General features: G+C 36.3%; 1 protein-coding gene across 2 annotated transcripts in view; it reads left to right on the top strand.

The window, feature by feature from the left end:
• The window catches only part of SKIV2L2 (superkiller viralicidic activity 2-like 2 (S. cerevisiae)), a 128290-nt gene that overhangs the window by 10750 nt on the left and 105225 nt on the right, over positions 1-12315 (top strand). The window contains exons 2-5 of one of the 2 annotated variants that reach the window (XM_011996753.1): positions 4615-4752; positions 6427-6493; positions 9955-10017; positions 10945-11057. In XM_011996753.1, the coding sequence (XP_011852143.1) occupies positions 4615-4752; positions 6427-6493; positions 9955-10017; positions 10945-11057 (381 nt within the window). The remainder of the gene's footprint in view (positions 1-4614; positions 4753-6426; positions 6494-9954; positions 10018-10944; positions 11058-12315) is intronic. The other variant, XM_011996754.1, reaches the window with a different exon arrangement.

The raw sequence follows: 12315 nt of genomic DNA, 5'->3' as shown, positions 1-12315 counted from the left end.
GTCTCGGCCTCCCAAAGTGCTGGGATTACAGGCTTGAGCCACCGCGCCCAGCCTAAAAGCCATCGCAACAAAAGTAAAAATTGACAAGTGGGCTCTAATTAAACTTAAAGAGCTTCCGTACAGCAAAAGAAACTATCAACAGAGTAAACAGACAACCCACAGAATGGGAGAAAATTTTTGCAAACTATACCGTTGACAAAGGTCTAATATGCAGCATTTATAAGGAGCTTAAATTTACAGGAGAAAAACAATCCTATTAAAACGTGGACAAAGGACACAAACAGACATTTCTCGAAAGAAGACATACATGGGGCCAACAAACATAAAAAAAGCTGAATATCACTGATCATTAGAGAATTGCAAATCAAAACCACAATGAGATACCATCTAACACCAGTCAGAATGGCTATTACTAAGAACTAAAAAAATAAGAGATCCTGTCAAGGTTGCTGAGAAAAGGGATCGCTTAAAACCGTTGGTGGGAGTGTAAATCAGTTTAACCGTTGTGGAAAGCAGTATGGCAATTCATCAAAGAGCTAAAAACAGATACACCGTTAGACCCAGCAATCCCATTACTGGGTATATACCCAGTGGAATATAAAGCATTCTGCCATAAAGACACATGCATGTGAATGTTCATTGCAGCACCATTCACAATATCAAAGACATGGAATCAACCCAAATGCCCATCAATGACAGATTGAATAAAGAAAATGTGGTACATATACACCGTGAAATGTTATGCAGCCATGAAAAAGAATAAGATCGTCCTTAGCAAACCAATGCAGGAACAGAAAACCAAATACCACATGTTCTTGCTTATAAATGGGAGCTAAAAGATAACTTATGAACACAAAGAAGGAAACAACAGACACTGGGGTCTACTTTGTAGGGGGTTGGAAGGAGGGAGAGGAGCAGAAAACATAACTCTTGGACACTGGCCTTAATACCTAGGTGATGAAGTAATATGTACAGCAAACCTCCATGATGTGTTTAACTGCGTAGCAAACCTTCACATGTACCCCCAAACCTAAAATAAAAGTTTAAAAAGACCAAATACTTCTGCTTGGCACATGTTCTTCTCTAGGCGAGACACAATGGTTGTGCACAACGGTCACTGCTTAACTTTTATTAACACTTAACAGTGCACACTTAACAGTGTGAGTACTTAAAAAAAAAAAAACAACTTCTTACTTGACATAATTTCATACTTAGAGAAAATATATAAGAATGGCACCAAAATTCTTGTACACCTTCACTCAAATATTCTAAATTTTAACATTTTACCACATTTACTTTATCCTCTCTTCCTTTTCCTTCCCATACATGCATATGTGTATGTGTATGTTTGTGGATATATGCTTTTTTCTGAACTGTTTAGAGTAAGTTGCAGATATGTTGCCCATTTACCTCTAAATTCTTAAGTTGCTTAGTGTGTATTTTCTGAAGATGAGAGCATTCTTTTATGTAACCACAGTTCAGTTTATAGTTATCAAAATTAGGAAATTGTATATTGATACAGTACTGTTACCTAATCTGCAGACTTATCCAGATTTTGCCAGTTGCTTTAATGTCCTTTATAAGAAAATAATTCTATATAGAATTAAGTGATTTGGTTGTCATGTCTTTTTTGTCTCATGTAGTGTGTACTAGTCTTCGAATTTCATGACCTTAACATTTTAGAATGTGTTGCTAGGTGTTGCCAAATTCCTCTATAGGTTAGAGATTGATTTTTATCCTCTGTGATTACAGGCTAGTTATCCCAGTTTGGGTTTGTTCGCCAATAAGTTATAATTAGATGTTGGCCAAATTTGTTGTTTGGGTTTAATGACCAATTTGGTGCTCTTGTGCTTTATATAGAGCATGCTACCCTTATGAACTAAGAAGAATAACATTCTCAGATGGTTTCAGTAAATTAAAACCTTATCCTTAAAATGTAAGCCGGTTATCTGCAACACTTCATTTCCAGCCTTCCTGGATAACTTCTGTGTTTCTGTGCAAGTTCCACATGTGACATACATAGCAAGTTATAAGAGAAATAAATAACTGGAGTCCTAAAAGTCTGACATGCAATATTAAAGAGTAATATAGCACTTCTGACTAGAAGTGTTCTACCATGAATTTCAGTTTCTCAAAGGTTTGGGAACTTTCATGTTTCTTTGTTTTATAGACTTGAACCAGCTCCTGATAGAGTGTTTTAAATACAGTGGCTTAGTTGTTGCTTACTCAGAGATAGAATAATAGAATGTTACCCTTAGAAAGGATCTTAGTTATTGTCCAAATGTCTTATTTTACTGAGGCCCAAGGATGTTGATGGCCTGTCCAGAAGAGGTTCGCATAAGTAGCAACAAAAATGGGACTAGAATGAAGAGCTTTTTTGCAAAATTGGGGGTGACAGAAATTATAAATTTTAGGTTTTGCTAAGTATCAAAGAATGAACTTCATTATGGAAAGGTTGTTCAAGCATATGAATCGGTATTATTGTGTTACCCTATATTAAAAATTCTTTTTTTTTTTTTTTTTTGAGACGAATCTTGTTCTGTCGCCCAGGCTGGAGTGCAGTGGTGCGATCTCGGCTTACTGCAGGCTGCACCTCCCGGGTTCACGCCATTCTCCTGCCTCAGCCTCCCGAGTAACTGGGACTACCGGCACCCACCACCACACCCGGCTAATTTTTTGTATTTTTAGTGGAGACAGGGTTTCACCGTGTTAGCCAGGATGGTCTCTATCTGCTGACCTTGTAATCCACCAGCCTCGGCCTCCCAAAGTGCTGGGATTACAGGTGTGAGCCGCCGCGCCCGGCCTAAAAATTCTTTAAATAGAACATAAAAGTGTGCAGATTATGGGATGGATTTCTAGAGTATATGAACACATCCATGCAGCCACCATTCTGTGCAAAAAAACAGAATATTACAGAAACCCCTCTGTGCCTCTTAGAAAAATAACTATCCTGATAACAACATGTGTTAATTTTTTTTTTGTTTGGGACTGTTATGTAAGTGGAATAATGCAAAATATATTTTTATGTTTGGCTTTGGCTCAAAATTGTTTGCACAATTCATGACTGTAAATGGAATAGCAGTTCTCAGAGTGTGACTGTTTTGTTATGGGATAAGAGGGGCAAATTCACAATTTTCCAAAAAGTCTATTAAAATATCCTGTCCTTTTTTAGTTACATATCTGTATAAGGCTAGATTTTTCTTCATATGCTTTGACCAAAACAATGTGTCTTAACAAGTTGAATACAGAAACAGGTGAGAGTCCTGCTGTTTCTGTTAAGCCAGACATGAGAAATATATAAATATAAAAACTCTGCCATTCTCATTAAAATTTTTTTACAAAATAGTTATTTTTTTAACCAAAAATGTTACTCATGTTAATATGTAGTGGTTTTACTATTGCCATTTTAAAGTGAATTAATAAGTATTTTAAAATTTTTTAGTTTTAATATCTAATATTGCAAATATCAATAGATATAACCACATAAACAAAATTCATTAGAGTTTCTCATAACTTTTAAGACTGAGAAAGGATTCTGGAATCAAAACGTTTGAGTCACTGACGTAATATTATTTAATTTACAATTCTGTCGTAAGTAATGATGTTGAGCTCCTTTTCGTGTGCTTGTTGCCCATTTGAATATCCTCTTTTCTAATATGCCCACTAAGCCCTTTGCTCATTTTTTAATTGGATTATCTTTTAATAATTGATTTCTAGTCCTCACCCCTTATTTTCTGTCCTGGTTAAGAAGTCCGGAAGATAATTTTCTTATTTTATCTTCTAGATTCTTTGTTGTTTTTGCCTTTTCACAGTTAGATCTAAAATTCACATGGAATTGATTTTTGTGTATGATGAAGTAAAGGTCAGATTGAACTCCCCTATGGATATTCAGTGTACCAAACCTTTTATTTATTTATTTTTTTGAGACAGTCTTGCTCTGTCTCCCAGGGTGGAGTGCGGTGGCACGATCTCAGCTTATTGCAGCCTCTGCCTCCTGGGTTCAAGCAGTTCTCCTGTCTCAGCCTCTCGAGTAGCTGGGACTACAGGCGTGCGCCATCAAACCCAGCTCATTTTTGTATTTTTAGTAGAGATGGGGTTTTGCCACGTTGTTCAGGCTGGTGTCTGACCCCTTACCTCAAGTGATCACCCATCTTAGCCTCCCAAAGTGATTGGATTAAAGGTATGAGCCACCGTGCCTGGCTCCAAACATCATTTATTGTCATTACTTTTAACCAGCAAATCTAATCACAGAAAAACATTTTCTTCCAAATAGTAGTATCATGGCTTTAGAGAAAGCATTAAATGTTTGTTAAAGTAACTCATGTTAATGTCTAATGGTGTTTTACTTTACAGTTTTAAAGAAAATATATTTAATAGTTATGTTAATGTGAATTTTAAAATAATTTTAAACCTTCAAAGAAAAATGAAATACAAATGCGGTAGTATTCAGTTTTACTAGGTTAAGGTATTCTGGGCTTTAGCCAGTTGTTGTTTGTAATATTCATCTATTTAAAACATGACTTTCTGTTAACGGTGTAGAGCAGTATTTTATCATGTTGCCTTTAAAGTAAAAGTGGATATCGCAGAATTCATTCCAAACTATTTACTTTTCAGGAAACGTTTTGATGGTAAATTACAATCAGAATCAACTAATAATGGAAAAAATAAGAGGGATGTAGATTTCGAAGGTACAGATGAACCAGTTTTTGGAAAGAAGCCCAGGATAGAAGAGTCAATAACTGAAGACTTAAGGTAATATTTCCAAAGTCCTAAATGTTAATAACTCATAATTCAGGTGGTTGCATGAGATTTTAAAACTTGTTTCCATGTTGCTACTTAGATATATGCCTGTGTTCAAGAAATGAAGGTATTCTTTCTATTTTTATACAGGCATGTAAATACAGAACACTTACTGAAGTTTGGGGAATTGGAAAGCAATATAGAAAATACTCATCTTTTAATACTTTAGAATCCAGTTTTGAGAAAAAAATCTTAACACCTGATTTTTTTTTTTTTAAAAGAAATACATTTTCTTTATGTGTTAATGCCTCAGGAAGAGGATAACTGGAAGAGTGGAATAAAAGAAAAAAGTAAAGCTAACTCAGTAGAAGGAATAAGTGGGAAGGAACATTAGAGGGAATTAGATTTTCATTGTTGCATGTAGAGTGGCTCTGCATCTCAAGACTCCTGCTATGGTCATCTGTGGCTGGAATTGCTGGTATTTATCTGATATTGGAAGCTGGAACTTTCTAAATGTTGATGCCAGTACCCTTGGCTGACCTGTTTTCTATTGTGGTAATGATCTTACAACTTTGCTTCTCCCTTCTAATGTGCCATATTCGAACTTGGCACTACCATGAAGAGTTTACAATTTCTGTAGTTTTTTTTTTTTTTTAAACCAGTTAACGTTCGTTATAGTTAGTAAAATTATCTCCTATAAATGGTGATAGATGTGTCACTGGAATATTTAAGATGCTTCGTTTTCCCAGGCTACTATAATAAGTTACAAAATAATATTTTATAGTTTAAAGTCATTGTTACTTGTTTGTAACTTTTGAGTTTGTCCAAAGTAGTAGTATTGACTTAAATCTCAGAAGTACAGTAAGATAATGAATCTAGCACAGAAATACATCTATTTTTCTTCAGTTTATTCAGTTTTGCCTTTTCAGAGTCTAAACAGATGAGCATAATGTAGGATTTTGATGAGAATAAGGAACTTTTTTTTTTTTTTTTGAGGCATTGTCTTACTCTGTCACCCAGGCTGGAGTGCAGTGGTGTGATCATAGCTCACTGCAGTCTAAACCTCCCCAGGGTCAAGTGATTCTCCTGCCTCAACCTCTTGAGTAGCTGGGACTACAGGTGTGTGCCACCACGTGTGCTAATTTTTGAGTTTTTTTGTAGTGAGGTTTTGCCGTATTGCCCAGGCTGGTCTTGAACTCCTGGGCTCAAGTAATCCACCCACTTCAGCCTCCCAAAGTGTTGGGATAACAGGTGTGAGCCACTGTGCCTGGCCAGGAACACCTCTATAAATAATAGCAACAAATGAATTGGGCTAGTTTATTTTATACTTTTTATTGTGCAATGGTTTATAACCAGCTTATGTTTTAAAGTGGTGACAGTGCTTGGTAGAGGTACTTTTTATTCAAAAGAGTTATTAGAACTAAGCTGACATAATTATTTGAATAATCCTTGGCATTATGTTCTGTATCTGTAATAAAGGATGTTAACTGGTCATTTTTAATTTTCAGGGTGTATTTGCATAATGTGAAAACATTTCTATGTATTCTTAATAGCCAAAGTTTTTCCTGTGTGGAATACTGATGATTGGACATTGTCATTTTCCTTAACAGTGCGATGTGAGGCTTATTATCAAATTATAGAAAAGTAATTTATTTTTGTGTAACTTTAAACAATATTTTTTTTAAGTTTGGCAGACCTGATGCCCAGAGTCAAGGTACAATCAGTTGAAACTGTTGAAGGGTGTACACATGAGGTAAGCACAAACAACATACAGAAGGTTAGTGTTATAAATGGGATTTTTTCTTTGGACTATCTAGTATGATGATCAGCAGACAGTTTAGCCTTGAGGGCCTTGGAAACAATAAATAGTTTCCATGGGGTACCTAGTGGAAGAGTTGGGGCTTTGTAATTAAACTTGGGTTCAGATCCTCCCCCAGCATTTTTCCTAACTATAATCTTGGGTAAGTTTCTTATTTTAACAGCTTTTTTTTTTTTTTTTTTTTTTGGCAGAATTTCGCTGTTATCACCCAGGCTGGAGTGCAATGGCACGATCTCGGCTCACTGCAACCTCTGCCTCTTGGGTTCAAGCGATTCTCCCGCCTCAGCCTCCTGGGTAGCTGGGATTACAGGCACGCACCACCACGCCCGGCTAATTTTTGTATTTTTAGTAGAGACAGGGTTTCACTCTGTTGGCCAGGCTGATCTCAGACTCCTGACCTCGTGATCCACCTGCCTCAGCCTCCTAAAGTGCTGGGATTACAGGCGTGAGCCACCATGCCAGGCCAATCTTGGGTAAATTTCTTAACTTCTTTGTTTATTAAAAAACATTGTTTTTTTGAAGTTTTTAAATTTGTGGTAAAGGGATCTACCTAGTGGTGTGGTTGTGAGGATTATAGAAGTAAATTAGGTAAAGTACCTAGCATAGAGTAGGTGTTTAGAACATTCCTACTCCTAAAGTTAAGTAACAGTGCTACTTTTGAAGGTTACATGCTATTTCAAGTCTTGCGCCATTGACTGGTAAATTGCAGTTTCTTTGTTCTGCCACAAGATGGTGGTCAGTGATAGCTTGTATCCATTTAGAAGTGAGAATTTATACACATTAGGGACATAATGGAACTATAACACTGTTTTCTTCTCAAAACTTTTTATTATAGTATAAACATTATAGCAAGTTATTTTTATAGGTTATTGGAGAATCTCATTAAAAGTCTATTGAATAAGCAGAGTAATCCAAATTAACAAAAAGGCTTTTGATGTAGGTTTAGAACCTTATCTTTTTTTAAAAAAACTTTAGATTCAGGAGGTACATATGCAGGTTTGATTTTTTTTTTTTTTTTAAGAGTCTCACTGTGTCGTCCAGGCTGGCTGGAGTGCAGTGATGCGATCTCAGCTCACTGCAACCTCCGCATCCCAGACTCAAGCAATCCTTCTGCCTCAGCCACCCAAGCAGCTGGGATTACAGGTGCATGCCACCACGCCTGGCTTTTTTTTTTTATTTTTTAGTTTTTATTTTTATTTTTAGTAGAGACTGAGTTTCACCATGTTGGTCAGGCTGGTCTCAAACTCCTGACTTCAGGTGATCCACCCGTCTTGGCCTGCCAAAGTGCTGGGATTACAGGCGTGAGGCACTGCGCCTAGCCATATGCAGGTTTGTTACATGGGTGTATTGTGTGATGCTGAGGTTTGGGCTTCAGTTGAACCTGTCACCCAAATAGTGAACATACTACCCAATAGGTATTAAATAGTTTTTCAACCCTTTCCCACTTTCACTTCCTGCTTTTGGAGTCCTCAGTGTCTATTGTTCCTATGTTTATGTCCATGTGTACCCTATGTTTAGCTCTCACTAAACATAGCAAGAATTATGCAGTATTTGATTTTCTGTTTCTGCATTAAATCACTTAGGATGATGGCCTCCAGCTGCATCCATATTACTGCAAAGGACATGATTTTTAGAAATTTATCTTTTAAAATATTTATTTTTCTACCGAAAGTCTCTTATGTTTTAGAAATAGTACATAGTGTCTGACAGATGCGATGTCCATTTGATCATTCAAGATATGTTAGACCCTATTCAGTTATCTGGGCTTATAAAAGATGGAAAAACATAAACATGACTGGGCGCGGTGGTTCACATCTGTAATCCCAGCACTTTGGGAGGACGAGGCAGGCAGATTGCCTGAGGTCAGGAGTTTGAGACCAGTCTGGCCAACATGGTGAAACCCCATCTCTACGAAAAATACAAAAAAAATTAGCTGAGCGTGGTGGTGTGTGCCTGTAATCCCAGCTACTCGGGAGGCTGAGGCAGGGAAATTGTTGAACCGGGGAGGTGGAGGTTGCAGTGAGCTGAGATTGCACCACTGTACTCAAGCCTGGGCAGCAGAGCAAGACTCTGTCTCAATAATAAATAAATAAATAGATAAACAAATAAATAAACTCTATTTTCAAGAGATCAAAAGCCCTTTCTGTGCTCCATGATTATCTTTAAGCCCACCGTTTTGTCACTTCTTCTTACTTTCTCAGCAGGGTGACTTTTCCTCTTCACAGGCTTGAGGATATCAAGTTGAAATGTCCTCTGATTATAACCTCCATCACCAAGGCTATTTGCACCTGTCACATTCCCCTTCCAGACTAAGGATGGTTGTTCTGCCAGTGTTGTTGGTTGTATCTTATCCTATCTCCACAAAGACTTTATTTATTTTTAATTATTATACTTTAAGTTCTGGGGTACATGTGCAGAATGTGCAGTTTTGTTACATGGGTATACACGTGCCACAGTGGTTTGCTGCACCCATCAAGTTGTCAACCTTCATTAGGTATTTCTCCTAATGCTATCCCTCCCCTAGCCCCCCACCCCTCTACAGGCCCCGGTGTGTGATGTTCCCTGCCCTGTGTCCATGTGATCTCATTGTTCAACTCCCACCTACGAGTGAGAACATGCAGTGTTTGGTTTTGTGTTCTTGTGATAATTTGCTGAGAATGACAGTTTCCAGCTTCATTCATGTCCCTGCAAAGGACATGAACTCATCAACTTTTATGGCTGCATAGTATTCCATGGTGTGTATGTGCCACATTTTCTTTATTCAGTCTGTCATTGATGGACATTTGGCTTGGTTCCAAGTCTTTGCTGTTGTGAATAGTGCCGCAATAAACATACGTATGCATGTGTTTTTGTAGTAGCATGATTTATAATCCTTTGAGTATATACCCAGTAATGAGATTGCTGGGTCAAATGGTATTTCTAGTTCTAGATCCTTGAGGAATCGCCACACTGCACAAAGACTTTATTAATTTCGTTTTCCCTTAACTATCTCTAGAGTCTCCTTTTTTCTAATTGCCATTCCCTGTCAGCATATGAGCATTCAAAAGTTTCTCTTTTTGTTCTATGTTGTTTTCTACTCACTGTGTTGTTATTCTTCTGTGTTGTAGTAGTTTCAACTTTAATAAATACACAGTTTCTTCAGGGAAATAAACATCAGCTTTCAATTATTACCTGTAGACAGCAAGTATATGTAATTTTTGAGTGTCGAAAATAGCTTTTTGCCTTGTTCTTAAAGACAGTTATTTGATTTACAGTGTCTGAGATAGTTGAAGTTCATCATTCTAGTTCATCAGTTTTATTTTCCAAACAATCATTCGTTATGGAATGCTAAATACATCAGTTGTCAAATAGTTGGTGAGGTGTTTTGTTTTGTTTCTTTTTTACTTTGTTATCAGGTGGCGCTTCCTGCAGATGAAGATTATTTACCACTTAAACCTCGAGTTGGAAAAGCTGCTAAGGTCTGTACTTTGGGTGATACAGTTTATATAGTTTTGTGAGACTCTCTTTTTCTTAAAATTCTTGTTTCAAATGAGATTTTTATATTTCCCAGAACATACATATGTATGTATCAAAAACAAGCCAACCAAAGACAAATATAGTGAGAACGGAATCAGTTAACAACTATGCTGGAAACCAGCCATCACGTGATGAGATTTTAAAATATTAAAGTTGTGATTCTCAACCTTTTAAAAGAATGTAATGAAAGTTATCAGCCTTTCTACAGAAAAAAATACATGCGTACTAGTTTTTGCCTATAGTTTTAGGGTTTTAACAGGCTTCTAATGAAACCCGAACTCTGCTTTTATTAGATGGGTTTTGAAGGCCTGATAGACCTTAAAAGGCCAAGAAATTTTAAGGTTTAATTTTCCAAGTAATTTTCTGTAAATAAAAAAGGCAGTATGGTAGAGTATGCATAAACTCTTAAAGTCTAATAGATGTAATATTCTGCCTCTACAGAGTGAACTTTACTGAGAGACTTCACTTTTTAGAGCCTCAGAGTTCCTGCCTATGAAAGGAAATAATATCTATGATAGGGGTTGTTGTGAAAATTAGTAATAATATATGGAAAATGTGTTACATAGTGCCTGGCCACAGAGCTTGTTTTTGATAAATGGTAATGATTATTTTGTTATTAATATAATACGTACCAACATAATGTAATAATCAAAAGATTAGAGAGCAGAATTAGCTTCTATGTTGTTTGGCCAAAAATGTAGTTTACTATTCCTTGTTTTCACTAATGTGTAGTATTATGTTTTCTAAATAGAATTATAAAGGAATACTCCCAGAATGCTTTGGGGGGTAGCCTGCTTGTGTTTTGATTTTAAGTATGCTCTGATATGACTAGATGTTTTTATGCAGATACTAATATTTTGTTTTTACAGGAATACCCATTCATTCTTGATGCTTTTCAAAGAGAAGCCATTCAGTGTGTTGACAATAATCAGTCTGTTCTAGTATCTGCACATACATCAGCGGGAAAAACAGTATGCGCCGAGTGAGTAGCTTTCTTTTTAAAATCACTTTGTGTCTTATTTCACTCTTTAGAAGTTTTCTTTTTTGTTGTTTGTTTAATTTCTGCAAGTAAAGATGGTTTTACTTGTCCCTTTTGAACAATGTCTTGTCTTATTGAACCTTTAATATAGTGTTTAATTGAAGTAATAAAAGAGGACATTGTTTTCTTCTTCCTCATATTAGGAGAAAAACACTCAGGCTTTCATTATTAAGCATGATATTACCTGTTGGTTTTTCACAGATGCTTTTTATTTATCAGTTTGAGGAACTTCTGTTCCTAGTTGGCAGAGATTTTGTTTGCGTATGTATGTATGTCTGTGTGTATAAAATATTTAGATACTAGATTTTGTCAAGTGCTTTTTTTGCATCTATTGATGTGATTTTTTTTTTTTCTTCTGTGCAGTCATGGCTTGCTGCAGCCTTGACTTCTGGGCTCGGGCAATCTGCCTGCCTCAGCCTCCCTAGTAGATGGTACTAAAAGCATGCACCATCACACCTGTCTAATTTTTTATTTTTGTTGAGAGACAACACAGGGTCTCAAGCTCAAACAGGCTGGTCTCAAACTCCTGCGGTCAAGCAGTCATCCCACCTTGGCCTCCCAAATTGCTGGGATTACTGGCATGAGCTACTATGCCTGGCCGTGTTTTTGATATGTTTCTTAAATAATAATATGTTTCTTAAATAATTTGACATGTCTGATAAGTGACGTTTGATCTTGTTTTCTGTACAGCATCATTTCCCTTTTATCTGAAGAAATGCCTTTAGCATTTTATTATAGTGCAGTTCTACTGATGAGAAAATCTTTTACTTTTTTATTTTTGAGAGGTATTTTCCTTTGGTATAGAATTGTAATTTTCTTTTAAGACTGGCTTTTGACTTACATAGTTTATGACAAGAAATCCCAGTATACCTTTGATCCTCTGTACATAATGTGTCTTTTTTCCTCTGGCTGCTTTTAATATTTATTTTGATCATTGATTTTAAACAGTTTGTTTTTTATGTACCTTGGTGTTATTTTTGCATTTTTTTTCTTGTCTTAGGGTTTGTTTTTGCAGTCCTCAGTGCTCTTGTTCAAGGACGCTATATTGGGCCACTTAAAGTTGTCTCAATACTCACTGATACTATATTCATTTTTTTTTCTTTTGAGTTTCAGTTTTGGGTCATTTTTGATGCAATGTCTTTAAATTTATTAATCTTTGCTTCTAAATTTTCAAATCTGCTGTTAATCTCATTGAGTGCTG

This window comes from Mandrillus leucophaeus, unplaced genomic scaffold (assembly GCF_000951045.1).
Source record: "Mandrillus leucophaeus isolate KB7577 unplaced genomic scaffold, Mleu.le_1.0 Scaffold523, whole genome shotgun sequence".
NCBI classification, from domain to species: Eukaryota; Metazoa; Chordata; class Mammalia; order Primates; family Cercopithecidae; genus Mandrillus; species Mandrillus leucophaeus.
Note: the sequence above shows the minus strand (reverse complement) of the source record. Positions and strands in the feature narration are given on the sequence as shown.